At 41.3% G+C, this 15,735-nt stretch overlaps 1 protein-coding gene across 1 annotated transcript; it reads right to left on the bottom strand.

The window, feature by feature from the left end:
- Positions 1-6,208: 6,208 nt before the first annotated feature.
- LOC117543560 (oncoprotein-induced transcript 3 protein-like) lies at positions 6,209-13,953 on the bottom strand. Its single transcript, XM_034211947.1, is given in 15 exon segments — positions 6,209-6,337; positions 6,573-6,672; positions 7,164-7,468; positions 7,470-7,511; positions 7,513-7,566; positions 7,772-7,962; positions 8,325-8,383; positions 8,592-8,663; positions 8,756-8,899; positions 10,656-10,798; positions 11,674-12,332; positions 12,424-12,562; positions 13,040-13,177; positions 13,334-13,539; positions 13,792-13,953. Coding segments are annotated over 11 exon segments (1,290 nt in total). The 5' UTR covers positions 11,725-12,332; positions 12,424-12,562; positions 13,040-13,177; positions 13,334-13,539; positions 13,792-13,953.
- Positions 13,954-15,735: the final 1,782 nt, after the last annotated feature.

Raw genomic sequence — 15,735 nt, 5'->3', positions numbered from 1 at the left:
ACACACACCACACACACACACACACACACACACACACACACACACACACACACACACACACACACACACACACACACACTTTGTATTGAATTATTGTATTGTATGAGAGAGGTTCCAGGTTGAATTGAGGTGAATATTTGTAATGTTCAGAGGTTGTTGTGTTTAATATTCATGAGTATATTTGTCATTGTTCAAATGATAATCAACAAACATTTGCATAAAGCATATTTGTCCACTCATATGTTGATAGGAGTATTACAAACTTGAAAAATATCCCTTTAAGGTACATTTAGAACAGACAAAAAATGTGCGATGAAATTGCGATTAATCGCGATTAAATATTTTAATCGGCTGACAGCCCTCGTTATAATCCCTTCGTGTCCGTCCGAGTTGGTGGTGTTGTCTCGGTTATTTCCAGTACTCCAGTTGAGGGGGGATGAGGGGGGATGAGGGGGGATGGCATCCCCCCTGAAATAAAAACGGTCAAAATCATCCCCCTTCTAAAACTGCCATTCCCCCTTTCCATCCCTTATGTAATTTTATCAATGAACGTGGTGGCACTGGTATTACTGCTATTTCAACATTAATTTTGCGCATTTTGAGTAAAATACTGTGAGCGAGGGAGCACGCACACACGCAATGACATTTTACCGAGTCACTGACGCTATACTATGCGAGTGCCCTAGAGGGCGCCAGAGCGCCGTGATGCGCCTGTTTCATCGATGCCAGAAGTGCAGGTAACGGTCATCACAATGGCCAAGCGACCAGGAGGACAACGCGATCTGAGGGACTTCATATTTAAAAATACTAAAAATAACATTTCAGGTAAATCAAGAGTCAGTAATCTTAGTCATTACTTTACTCACCAAAGGTGGAATCTATGGACATAAGCAGCAATAACAACTTAGTTTGGAGTTTAGCTACGTTTTGCTCTTGTGTTAGCTAACTGGTCAGACTCAAAACTGTTGATGAAATGATACCACCAGCATCAGAAGAGCTGAAACCCCTCCTTCAAGCAGTGAACACTCTGGTCATCTCCACAGCTGAGTGTGAACGTGGGTTTAGTCCAGTGGTTCTCAAAGTGGGGGGCGCGCCCCCCCAGGGGGGCGCAGAGGCATGACAGGGGGGGCGCGAGAGACCAGGAGAAAAAATGGTTATTAAAAAAAAAAAATTAAAAAGATTTAAATAAAATTTTAAAAAAAATCATATTTTGAAAAATTATTGATTCGAAAATAATATGATACAGTACAGTACTATTACGTCTGGGTGTCTGTGTTTCATTAAAGCTCGGCTCTGTGTGTGAGTGGAACGAGCCATTTTGTGTGTGTGCGCGAGCGAGAGAGAGAGAGAGCGCACCGTTACCGGAGATCGTTGTTGTTAGCTTCTGGTGCTAGCGAGCTACGCTAACGGATATAAGGAGTTTTTTCAACAACAAAGTGGAGGAGAGTCCTCTCCTGTCAGACTGAGAGACTCAGTGAGCTAAAGGACTCTCTCAGTGTTATCTCAGTGGGTCTCAAACGTTTTGGTCACCATTAATATAAATAAATTAAAAACAATTATGAAATACTATATGACATTAAAATATGTATAACGTTTAAAAGGGAAGTGATTTGTAAAATATCCATAAATAAATAGTAAATCTGTTTACAGTTCTGTGTTGAGAGATGTATCCATACTGTAGATCTCTTCATTTTGCTCTCAAAGTGCACCAGATTGATGCTTTTAATTTCAATATTTAAAAATAAATCTTCCCGGGGGAGCTTGCCCCCAGACCCCCCTATGTGAGGTCCATACACCACCTATAAAAATAGCACTTTACCCCTGCTTACACCTATATGCCGTGAGCTGATTATTGAGCCTTCATTGTAACAGTTGCGGGTACACTGTGTGTATGCGTGGGGAGTGTTGCAGTAGAACATTCCACTTTAGCGCCCGGTACATTAATGGGAAATCCTAAATGTTTGAGCACCCTCTATGAAACGTCAAGCTACCCCACAGCACCCCCAAAATAAATCTTTGGCGCCGCCACTGAGCCTGACTATTTGTGTTGGGGGGGGGCCCGACTTTTTTTTTTCTCCAAAGGGGGGGCCTGACAGAAAAAGTTTGAGAACCACTGGTTTAGTCAGATGAACATTTTAACCACAACTAGAAGCTCCCTAGAGGTAAAAAGCATGTCAGCCTTGCTTTTCATCAATTGTGTTGGCCCTCCACTGAACAAGTTCAGACCAGAGGTATATGTCAAGACTTGGCTTCAAAGCCATTGCTTAGCTAACAATCCGAAAGCAAGAGCCAGAAAAATTGAGACCAAAAAGCATGATTATGAAAATCTTTGGAAACTTCTATGAGATGGGGGAGAGTGGAGTAGGCAGCCATTGACAACATTGGTCCTATTTTGTATTATCTGTATAATCTTTTAATATATTTTAATATTTTGTAAACAATTTCAATTTGCACTTAATGCCCTGTTAAAAAAAGTAACATTGGGAATGTTAACATAAAATATTTGTATTTGAACTGCAATAAAATGATGACGGATCAATATTTTTCAAAAAATGTTCCTCACATTTTTCATGAAGAATTTACATAATGATTTAATTAATTACGATACAGATGTAACCCTTTAGATACCAGTTTTGATCGTATACCAGTAACTGCTTTTTTGAAAAAATACACTATAATTCAATATTCTAAAAACTATTTTGACTTTATTATTAGTATGATCAGTTGATCTATCTGAATAATAAATGAGGGACTGTTAACCTACAATATTTGTACCATATACTTCCATTATAACCACATTTGTGTATCCCCTCCCCCCCTTTAAATTAAAGTGAAAAAAAGATTTTGCGCTAATTGTCCTCTGCATTTGACCCTAAATGTTAGTGGTGCCATGGCAGCCCGGGGACCGACTCTAATTCTGAGGTGCCTTGGTCAAGAGCAATGACAGGAGTATCTGAACATCCATAACATGCATGTTGTTTTAGGAGTATAATAATTATCTTTATGCTGGTTGGTCTCCCACCCTCGGCGGGTTATCAGCACAAATTATGTCCCCATATGATAAAATCCACCATCCCCCCTGATTTTTTTTTACAACTTGAGTACTGGTTATTTCCCCCAAAAAGGTCCTTGAGTCCGGTCCTTCCCTGTCGCCTCTTGCCTGCCAGCCTCGGCAGTCGGGACACTCTGAAGCTAGCTCTGTTAGCATTAGCCTGGAAGAGATACAGGTCTGCAACAGGAGGAACAGGGAGAGCAGTTCCTGAAGACACGAAACTGAGTATAAAGTGAAATGTGCAATAAGACCATACAATAAAAATAAAATAATACACATGTATACAAACCTAAGAAGTTGGAGTAAAACATGTGATGTGCAGCAAGAAAATATAAAACAAAACAACACTTAAAAGAAATTGAATATATAAGAAGTATAAAATAAATATGTGCAATAAGACAATAACATAAAATAGTATAATACATATTTATATAAACCTGATAAGTTAAAGTGAAAATGTGCAATAAGACCATAAAATGAGAAACAGGAGGAAATGGAAGAGCAGCTTTTTCACTTCCTGTGGAAAATCCTTCAAATAAATCCACACAAATGGTTGAATTACCTGAAACCACGGTTTGCATAAATACAATGACGTGTGTTTCTGTCATCGGTCTGGAATGTTTTTAAATGCTAAATAAAAGCTTGATAAAAAACTAAAAAAGTTGTCAAATGTGCATTAAGACGATACAAAATAATACAAATAAAAGTTAAAATGTGCAATAAAATGATCAAAAAAAATAAAAATAACTTTTTTTTCTAAAGATAAGAAGTTAAGGAAATAATGTGCCAAAAGAAGATAAAATAGAATATAATGTAATTTGTATTTTATAATAATATGTAGAAATGTTCACATTGTGCTTAAATATATAAAAATAATCAATATGTTAAAATGTGTATATAAAAATATATACAGTGATGTTTAAGTATTAATGAAACCAGAATTTTTGCTTGAATAGTACGGTGTAATATTGTATATTTTGTAATTTTGATGTTACATTGGGCATTTGAATTATGTTGGATAAAATATCTGATAACTATTATGTTGGTTTCACAATGAAGATAATAGTGGCGCCATCGTGTGGCATATCAACAGAAGAATACATAATGCAGAATCTCTACATTATAATTGTCATGTCTAGGAAACTAATAGTGAAAGTGTATTCTTTATGTTAGTTTTGTCATGTCCCTTTGCCCTGTGCTTTATGTTTATTCCCTTAATTAATCATCCCTCTCATTTCAGGCCTCCACGCTCCCCGCCCCCTTCTGTCTCCTGCGTCCTTGATTGTTTTCCCCGCCCTGATTGTTTCCACCTGTGTCCCCCTTTACCTGTGTATATATTGTGGTAGCTTCCTCCTGTTCATTGTCAGTTCGTTGTCTTACTATGACCCACGTTCCTGATTACCTCACGGACTTCCCACGGATCTACCTCATTGATCACTTGCTAGTTTTCCTCGAAAGAGTATATTTGTTTTCCTTGTTTTGATTACTGTGCTAAATTCCAGTAAAGTCTTTATTTTTTGAGAACACTATCTGAGTCGTGCAATTGAGTTCATGCTTCAGAGTCTCTCCTTGACAATAATGTTACGGAGAGGATTCAATTACCCGTTTCTACAACTGAACGTTAGTTTATGGGTTTAAAAACCTTATAATTGCAATAATTTGACAAATGGGACTGTTTCCATTCAATCGCTGAAACCTCAAAGTAATCTACTCTCTATAATCAGGATTTATAAACTTGTTATATCAAGTTGTTTTATTAAACACTTTTCTCCCTCATATCTATATGACAACTTTCCTTTACCAGTCATCTTCAACAGTAAATAAATACAGAGCTCAATCCCAGGTCAAATGCACATAAAGGGTAATAATGAGGTTCAGCAACAGGAAAGCATTACAAATAATGCCATTCGTATTATATTAAATAAATTATCCAAGATGTGTGTTTGATGCAAGAGAGAAAGAGAAATAAATTGGACAAAAGAAAAAGAGATATGAGAGAGTTTTTATTGAAACTTTAAGCCTAAAGGAGTTAGGATAAGGCGGAACAATTAAGTTGTACATGTACTATTAACATTAAGCATTATACTGATTGGATACACATATCAATCAAGTTTTAAATCATAATGGAGTACATGATAGAAGAATCACTTGTGAAGCTACATAGGATTACACTGTAAACACCACTTATAACCCATAAGGCACAAATGAAGACTCGTTATCTGATAGCATTAAAAAACAAGAAGCTTAATGTAGTCAAATGCAACTGATAAAAAAATGGGTATTCTGAAATGGCCGCTTTCTTAGTTTTCGAAAGAGGGCAACGGTTGGTATTTGACCTTTGAGGCTCTGACTTTGTACAGGGCCACTGCACTGATCATGCCAACGGCTGCAAGAAGACATCCAACGATGAACACCAGGTTCAGATTCAGGGGGGTCGCTGGAGAGAAAGAGAAACGTTATTTTAATTTCACATTTCCAAAGACTAAATAAGGACATGGTCGAATTGTCTTATTAGTCCAGGAAGGTTCTTTACCGAGTGAAACGACCCGAGGTCTCTAAGTGGCATCCATGATAACAGCTTTTTAAAATGTTGATGATAGGAAAGAAGCTTTAATGCTTGATATCTCCTTTAGGATACACTGGAAAATCCTGTCCCACAATACCTAAGGCCCATCACTTTTTCACTAAGGTTAGAACCTAATCTGCTCATTCTCATATCAGTAGTGTCTCTACTGGGACATGTCTCCATGCTTTAATGTTCAAAAAGCTCTTTATTTCTCTCATACTGCCTGTGCTGCAGCACCTCTTTTCACCCTCTGTTTGAAACCAGAGCCCAGTCTGCTCTGATTGGTTAGCTGGCCGGCTCTGTTGTGATTGGTCAAACACTTAGAGATGTCCTGCCCCTTAGCCTATCACGTACAATGTGTTGCAGCACCAGCCAATAGGAGCGCAAGTGATAACTAGTGATGTCACTATGTTCCAGAAGTCCCATTAAGGAAAAGTGGCTAGGAAAAGACACAGGTCCTAATTTTCACTTTTCAACCGTAGCCTCAAAGTAGGCAGGTACTTCTGAGGGAAAACGTACCTGGGGCTCCCGGTTGCTCTCCGCTGATCTCTTCAAAACGCAGAGGACCCTGGGAATGAAGTGCCTGGCGCTCATGAGTGATGGGCCTCTCTCTTGCGGTGATGATGATGCCCAGTAAGGGGGGAGTTGATGCACCCCTGTGAGCACCTGGTGCCGCTGCTCCCTGCCTCACACATCAGCACCTGACAGCTGATGTACACCTGAACGCAACACAACACGCTGTCATTACATCAGCAGATATACAGACTTTTTTTTCAAGTGGAGAAATAACATGAGCTGTGGTTGGATCAAAGACAAAATATATCGACACTTTTTGTGCTTTTACTTTAGTAAAAATGTCAAGACTACATGCAACAGAGTATTCCTACACTGTGGTATTAATGATTTGTATTAAGTAAAAGATCAGAGAGTATAGACACATATTAGATTGTTCACCTGGTCGTGCAAGCCGATGAACTGGAAGGCCTCCATGCTGAACCTGAACTGTCTCGGGTTGGCGCTCGGATGCACCTGCACCGTTTGGTCCACATTACACCTAACAGTAACAACAAAAAGAAAAGTTAAGAAATATTGCGTCTGTGAGTCCATGCCTCACGATTGGTAATCGCTAAAATTGCTAATCTAATGCTAATTTTGATACATTAAAAGGAATCAATTCAGACACCAATAGCCACATTTAGCGAAATGTATTTTTGGAAGCCTTTTTCAAAAAGTTTGAAACATACTCGTTTTTTTTGTTTTTTAACAAAAGTGTGTACCTGATGGAGGACTGCAGATGGAAATGAGTTAAAAGCAAGCAGAAATGTTCTCTTTTTGAGATTAACCTGTATTGATGGTCCTTGTTCAATAAAGACAATAATAATAATTGTTTTTCCTGATTAAATCCCATATTAATGCACTGCCTGAAAACACGTCATTCCCACCTACGGGCAGTTTAGTTACAAACCTATGACACAGCACATCTTTCCCAATGCATTGTTATGTCCCCTGTTGCCACTAGATGGCGTGCTCAATGCTCATGCCTACCCATTCTCGATGATGGAGTATGTTGGCCAGTAGTTGGGGGTGTCATATGGTGCTGCACTGCAGGACTCCACAAACAGCTGGGTGTTGTTGACGGTAGATTTGGCCTCTATCTGCATGTAGATCTTGTTCGTCACATCGTACTCCAGAGGGTACAGCCCTGGATCAACCATTTGTCTATATTGGCTGTCTGGGTAGAACTCAAACTCGTAGGTGAACTTTCCGAAGCCTTTATCCCACACCACCACATTCCTCCTGTGTGCTGTGAAGCCCCTGCGACACGTTCCCACGTTGGGGTACTGGCAGTAAGAACTGGACGTCCAGCAGGTGGTTCCTGGTGATCAGGTCGTAGTATGTTGTCCACCGTGGTGATTTCATTTTTGAAAACCAGGTTTTCCTCATCTTCCTGCAGAGTTAAACGGGACATATTGTGTTCACGTTCATATGTGTATTTGGGGTGTCAACTAGAATCTGTTTGCATGCTTTAATGTCTAAAACATTGTAATTTTACTTATATGAATATTTTTAGGACCCAGTCCCCGTCATACTCCTAATAAAAAGTAGTTTAGAGAAAAAACCGGCAGGTGATGAAACAGATGCTCTATTGTTACCTCGATCTGAGTGCCGCAGGCGTTGAGGGGTACGACCGCGATGATGTGCGTGCTGTTGGAGTTTGTCTGCAGGTTGCAGGCCGTGTTGCTGGGGTCATTGAGGCGTAAATGATCCTCATGGAGTCCAGGGAGAGAAGATCTCTCAACCTCTACCGTCATTGAGGACTCATGGCAGGTCACATGGGATTCAACTAGATCAAGAGATAAATAGTTTACAAAATAAATACACATTACACTGATGGTTCTAGTCTACAGGTGGCAGTAACGCTCCAGAACAGACAAGAAGAAGACTGCAAAGCTAGTTAACAAAGATTTATATTGACTTGTTTGCTCCTTAAATATTGTTGACCCAAAGAAAGGTTTCAGTTAATATAAATTCAGGGCATGGGTGGTGTTTTCGCCTACAGTAATGGGTTTGATTTGATCAAACACAACGGCCTTGCAAAAGTCCATGAAGCCACTAATGGAATGTAACCTTTTGGTTATGATATAAACGCCTTTCCAGTTGTAGATCTACTATACAATGTTGATGTTAAACAAAAATCGTTCTTACTTAGTCTTTGACGGATGTTCACCAGAACGCACCTCATCTCGGACTGATAGATGCCGGACCTGAAAAGCATCAATGACCAAAGATTTATCTTGAATCGTTTTTTTTGTTTAAGGAGTAATGCCTGTTACTCATTCAGTAAGGTGTTTGAATTTTAGGTAACTTTGACCACATAGTCAGTCAAATCAATATGCAGACGATTTATTTGTTTATGTCAATGTCGTTTATAGCTTTTTAAGTTTGATTCAAAAATATCAAACTGTTACTTACTGTGGAGATTGGGGGACGTGAGAATGGTAACCGTAATAAATTGTGGCTGGAGGGGGGATGGTAGAGGCGGGACTGTAAAATGTGTGAAAAGTGAAATCAATATTTAACACACACAAATGCATACTAATTGTATCAAATAGAAAATAAATGTAAGGCTCACTCACTCGATTACTGATTCAACAGCAAAGCAGATTGGGTAATGATCCCCCACATCATCAGGGCCAGGCGTCCACCTAATGACAAAGTCTCCATGTGTGCTTCTGTGCTTGGTGATATTCAGTGGCCCACTGATGATGATATCATGTAGTCTGTGTGAAAACAAAAGAAAGAAACCAGATATTTTCCTTCTTATCGCTGAAGTTTATCTCACTAGCAGAAATGCTGATAATGTTCTGACTAGTGTTATTTCATCAGCTATTTTTTAATTTAGTTTTAGTCTTAGTCCTTTGTTACATTTCCTTTTTAGTTTTAGTCATATTTAGTCACCTTCATCCTGTTTTTGTTTAGTCAAGTTTAGTCGACTAAAAGTCTGAGCATTTTAGTCTTATTTTAGTCAAAGAAAACTAATTATTTTAGTCTACTTTTTGTCAATGAAAACTGTTGTCTTTTTTAGTTCAGATTATATAGAACATTTCAGTCAAACTAGTCTAGCCAAAACCAATACTTTGTCATTTTAGCATATATAAAAAAATAAGATTATATCTTGTCCTTATTTGATGAAAAACACAGGTTGAATGATTAAGAAGCTTTGCAGAGAGTATCTGCTCAGGTTTGTGGTGTTTTTACCAGCTGTGGCCACATTGCTTCCCTTCTGATGAAACAATGCATTCGCCTTTTTTCTCTGCCTCATTGTAGCGAAAATGGGCCCAAATATCACATCGTTTCTTTCTCCCAAGCAGTGGTGGCTTTAGACTTTTTCGTTGTCAGTCATTTTGACGGACAGGATTGTAACATTTACGTCATAATCCATTATTACCCGTCGAGTACACAATTATCACTCACTCACGCTGACGGGGGGGTATTTGGTTAACGCGAGTGCGACCACTGCTCCCAAGCCCTGTTTGTTGCCATTTTATTTTATGTTGAATAAGGTTAGTTAGAGACCATGAGTGTGTGAAAAAAAATGGAGGGATTGACCAATCAGATGAGGCCCACGTGATGCCCCTGCCAACTGTGATTGGTCAGGGCCATGCCAAGGGAAGCTAGCCGCCTCTTGCTTCCCTTCAGAGGCGGCGGCGGCTGGCGATTTGATTGGACACTGCCATCCAATCAAATCACCATCAACATCAGTTTTTAATACTGTAACTGTCATCACCGCCGTTAGAAATACTCAAGCAAATGAAGCATTATGGAGGGTGGAGATTTGGCGGTACTTAATCAAACATAACTTTACTAAACTTTCCGCATACAGCAGCAACTACAAATTAAATCAGATGGACAGGCAAATGCCCGCAACTCGAGCTGTGTGTACGCAGAGGAAAAAGGGAGAGAATCGGACGTTCAATGAGGGACAATTATGTCCGCACGGAGTGGCTAACTGGAAGCGCTAAACTTCAGCGTCTAATTTGCTGGCCATGTCTTCTTTTGACAAGGATTCGTGCTCCCTGAACATAGACCCGAGTCTTCCTGACAGTTCACAGTGTGCCGCTGCCCGGTGTAATTCAAATGTACTGCCGCGCGCAGCACAGACACACAGCTGCTGCCCAGCCGCAGCACCGGAGGAAATGGAACTGCTGGGAGAAAAACTGACTATCAGAGACGTAACGTTATCTTTGATAATATTTCGTCTCCTCATTTTTCGTCAACGAAAGAAAAGAGAGATTTTGACATAGTTTTTATTTAGTAAACTACATTTTCGTCTCGTCAACTTTTCGTCAACGATATTGCAGTGATGATTTCGTTACAGTTATTGTTTACTGCCGTCGTGCCGTCTCGTCATCGTCTCGTTTTCGTCATGGAAAAAAAAGGTCGTTGACGAACATATTTCGTCATTGTTTTAGTCAACGAAATTACACTAGTTCTGACGCCACAAAGGCAATACTCATCACGTTGATTCTCACTTACGTTTGCATGTGAAGCTTGTGCTCGGACTCTGATCTCCACTTCTTTGTTGACCTCGGCATTGATGTGTTGTCCATCGTCAGGTGTTGGGTGCACAAACTTTGGCAAGTAGAGTCCATCAACACATGAGGGAGCAGGTGGGTCCACTGCAGTTAAAAAGTGCAACAGTTCTTGAAGAGTTCTTGATCAGTTCTTAAAACCACTTTGTCATTGTCTGTTGCTCAACACATCAAAGCTGTCACAGCAGATTATATTCATTAGCTGTCAAAGGCTAATTATCTTCAGGTGAGGGTTTTGAAGAGGGAAATCCTAAAATTGCTATCTTCAAATTACGGCTTTTCCACTAGTTTGTGCGGACTGTTGCAGAAAGCTGTGAGGCCGTATTATCCCTGACATTTTACCGCACCCCCATTCATTTTCAAATTAAGCCCATCTTCAAAACCATAATTGTAAGTTCCTTGATTCTGGCCTCTTGTTAAGGCACCGACACATAGACAACATTTTGAAAATTATTTCTAAAAATAAGAAATTCCACCAGATGGCGCTATAGACCACTTGAAAGAAATAAAAAAACGAGTGCTTCAAAATACTAATGTAATGATTTTTTTTTTAAAGATCCAACAATCATGGCATTTTTCCGGATTTATAAATGTCACAACCCTAATCCCTCACATTTCTAATATTTTACCTGAAAGAGCCGGTCATGTACATTTGCATACACCTAAGAAACCAAAGGAAAATCGCAAATCCATAATTGTGAGTCAACCTCACCTAAGGGTTAGGGTTAGGGTTTTCAGGACAACTAAAATGTCTCTATGCAGGTGTAGAACATTTACTTACTTCTTATGCTAAAGAATGTATTTAAAACCAAAATGTAGAACAAAAAATAAGACGTTGCACATTAAGGTGTCACTAGAGCTGCAAGAGGTGCATGACAGGTTACACCCATTGAAGGCAGTGCAGCAACAACTTTTCTGTAAGTATGGATTTACTAATTGAGGACAAGTACAACCATACTCACCAAGAAAGGAGAATTGCAAAGGCAGTTTACTGAGAGGAGGCGTGGTGCCATGCAGGTGTCTGTTGTCTGTGGTGGTTGGAGTTGTATGCAGCCCCCATGGGGTTGTGGTTGGTGCTGCAGTTGTGGTCGGTGGTGGAGGTGTAGAATGATACCACCCCCCCCATGGGGTTGGTGCTGCAGTTGTGGTCGGTGCTGGAGGTGTAGAATGATACCACCACCCCCATGGGGTTGTGGTTGGTGCTGCAGTTGTGGTCGGTGCTGGAGGTGTAGAATGATACCACCCCCCCCATGGGGTTGGTGCTGCAGTTGTGGTCGGTGCTGGAGGTGTAGAATGATACCACCACCCCCATGGGGTTGTGGTTGGTGCTGCAGTTGTGGTCGGTGCTGGAGGTGTATGATACCCCCGCCACCACCATGGGTGTGTTGTTGGTGCCATAGTGTTAGGCGCTGGAGTCGTGATTGGTGCTGAAGTCGTGGGAGGATATGTGTGGTAGTAGGCTCGTTTATGCCTCATGGGAATCAGTGGAGCCTTGTAGGATTGGGTTCCATCGGTGTAGGATAGAGAGATGGGCCTTTGCGGGAAGTCCTCCACCACCAACTCAAATCCAAAAACACTTGGGTTGGCGATGGCATTGCGGGTAATGTAAGGAGCAGGAACCCTAACAATGTAAACATTCAGACATTTAGTGAGGCACAGGATCAGTCAGGTATTGGAAAATGTATAAGGAAATAGATTTTTAATTCACAGACCTGATCCAAGACAAAGCCTGAAGGTTGGTTACATCCGCTGCACTCTATATTTCTGATATTTCCATATCTGCAGCGAACTGTGTCTCCATCAGGGTCGAAGGACATCAGCTTGTAGGTCCGTGGGCAGTTCTGGGGAACTCTTGAAAGGACACATTAACAAGAGTGAGGAACACTGTTCTGCCCATAAAACCCAAAAGCATCAAATAATCAGAGTTATAACTGCACATGTGAGGTAGTAGAGTAAGCACGGCCACAGTGGCTTCTTTTAGGGTGGCCCCAAACCCACCCTCAAAGAATTTAAATTGATACTTATATGCACATTACACACCCATTTCAAAGAATAAACACAACGCGAGTTGACCTTTTTTTAATGAATATAATTTCATTCAAATGAATGGAAGCAGTAGACACAGTTATTAAATAGAGGCAATTGTAAAGCAATCATCTAACAACTATTTTGGGAAAGAGGTTTCAGCCGATGGTAAGGCAGAACTGTAAAGGTTAACACCCATTTTGTCACTTTACTTTGTGAGTGCAGAGCAGAAACTGTCTGCAGGACTTCACCTTCATGATACAGAGCGATTTAATCAAACAACAACATAAAGAATGAGCTTACCGTAGGAAAGGTAGAATGGCAATGTCTGGGGATCTGTTTGGTTTGCCAGTGTCAGATCTTGATCCCAAATCTACTTGAGTTCGAAATCTCCAACCTCTAACCCCGTTACGTGTTCGGATCCAACAACAGCTACTTGCCCTGATAGGTGTGCAAACAAATACTGCATTAATAAACAGATGCTTGTTTTATTTATTATTTTATGATAAGCATCAAAACAACAAATACAAGTGTTTGCAATGCAATTATGGAGACTCATATAACATTAGCATGATTTGAGTCAGAGAAAAAGCTCACCTCATCTCAAAAGGTTTGTCAGTTGGGACTTTTCTTTGTTGAACTGTTTCTGTTTCACACCATTCTCTGTTTCTTTGCGGTGCATTGGTGCTCCTGTCAGTTATGCCTCTCTGTTGATTAGTGAGTAAGCCACAGTTGCCAGTGCTACATGTCTGGTAATGGGAGTACTGACACCCATCATAGGTCGCCCTGTCGCGAAAGTCCACCTTTGAAAAAAATTAAAATAATATTAATGCATATTTTATCGCTATTTCCAATGTATTTTGTGCTTTGACATATACTGTACCAATCAAGGTAAAAAGCTAGACAACACAGTTAAAAGAAAACATTGAGGTAAACTATATTTAATGTATGGCAAAAACTTTAACAGAAGTGAGTGTAAAATTAACAACGGCATACATATGAATAAATTAGTTAATTATTAACTGATGCAAAGGTTTCAAAGTAGTTTCTCTCACCCTAAATGATCCATCAGGGTTTCTTCCTTTGTAGCTATAGGTCACGGTTCCCCGTAGTGATGTGATGGCAGACGCCAGTGAGACCAGCTGAAGCAGGAGCAGCAGAGCGGGCGGCCATCTTTTCCTGAATTCACTTCTGTCTCCAAGTATCTGCTGCTCACATCCACCTGCAGCATCCTTTTATACACACCTGGCCATGGTTCCTCCTGCCAAGTTATCACCTTCATCTATCAGACCAGCTGCATAACTGGTTCCACAACATTTCACTGCTAATGCTTTAATACACCCACAACGATAACAAAGCATAACATTTAATGATAAGGAACATTTGCTGGCAGCGTGTTGACATATTGTTGTCATTGTGAATGTTAAGGAATCGAAACCGTAAGCATATCTACACTGTAAAAATATTCACCGTGAATTCACAATAAATACCTGGCAACATGACTTTCACAGTAAGGTTCACAGCAATTTACTGTGAATGTCTTCACTGCAATGTATTGTATGTCTCTTCACCCCGCCCCTCACGCCGTGGTGGTGGGCTGGCTGTCATCTACAACCACAACATCCGGACTACAGAACTCACGCTCCCCTCAGTACCATCCTTCGAATTCCTCGCCTTCAAAGCCCCTCGCTCACTGACAGTTATCCTCATTTACCGCCCCCCCAAACCACACCCCTCCTTCCTCTCTGATCTCACTGAACTCCTCACCATTGCTTCATCCCTCTCCCCACGTCTGTTACTCCTCGGCGACCTCAACATCTACATGGACTCCCCCATCTGCAAACTCGCTTCTGAATTCTCCTCCCTTCTGGACAATTTCTCAATTACCCAATATGTCACCTTCCCCACCCATGATAAAGGACACATCCTTGACCTTGTCTGCTCTACCAACATCCCAGTACTCGACCTCCACCCCTGCCCCTTTCCCCTCTCTGACCACAAACTCATACAGTTCACCATCGCCTCCCCCGTCCGCCACACCCCCCCCCCATCCAGGAACATCACCTTCCGTAATTTATGCTCTGTTGATCCCCAGCACCTCTCCGACCTGCTGTCCTCTACTCTCCCCCTGGACTCGAACCTCAGCTCACCCGATGAACAACTCAACCACCTTAATTCCACCCTACTCGCCTCCCTCAACAGCCTTGCCCCCCTCAAAAGGAAAAATGTCACTTTTAAAACCTCCTCACTCTGGTTCACCCCTGCACTCCGTAAACTGAAGCAAACCGGCCGCCAGCTTGAACGCCTAACCAAGAAATCATCCCTCACGGTTCACCATGAATCCTACAAACTCCATCTCACTACCTACAGAGACGCCCTCACTGCCGCAAAAACTGCTTACCTCTCCACCATCTTTACCGACTCCTCCCATAACCCCAGGACCCTCTTCTCCACCGTCAACAAGCTCCTCAAACCTCGTGCTGACACCCTCCCTTCCTCCACTTCCACTTTATGCAGTTAATTCCTCCAGTTTTTCTCTGACAAAATCACTGCCATTAATCTCTCCCTATCCGCTGCATCTGACACACATACATTTCCCCCAACATCCACCGCCACAATTTCTCCCCCCATCTTCCTGGACCTCCCAAGCCCTCCTCCCCACGGCCGCCTCTCTCAGTTCACTCTGGTTACCCCCCCTGAAATACTCAAACTAATCAGCTCCTCCAAACCCACAACCTGCTCCCTTGACCCTCTACCCACCCCTCTACTGAAGTCCTGTCTCCCCGTCCTCTGCCCCTACCTTGTCAACCTTTTCAACTCCTCCCTGTCCCAAGGAACCGTTCCCTCTGCCTTCAAAACTGCTGCTGTCACTACCATCCTCAAGAAACCCGGTCTGGATCCCTCCTCCCTCAGTAATTACCGTCCCATCTCCAACCTTCCCTTTCTCTCAAAAACAATAGAACGCATTATCTCCAAACAACTCCACCGCCATCTCCAAA

Source organism: Gymnodraco acuticeps, unplaced genomic scaffold, assembly GCF_902827175.1.
Source record: "Gymnodraco acuticeps unplaced genomic scaffold, fGymAcu1.1, whole genome shotgun sequence".
Classification (NCBI taxonomy): Eukaryota; Metazoa; Chordata; class Actinopteri; order Perciformes; family Bathydraconidae; genus Gymnodraco; species Gymnodraco acuticeps.
Note: the sequence above shows the minus strand (reverse complement) of the source record. Positions and strands in the feature narration are given on the sequence as shown.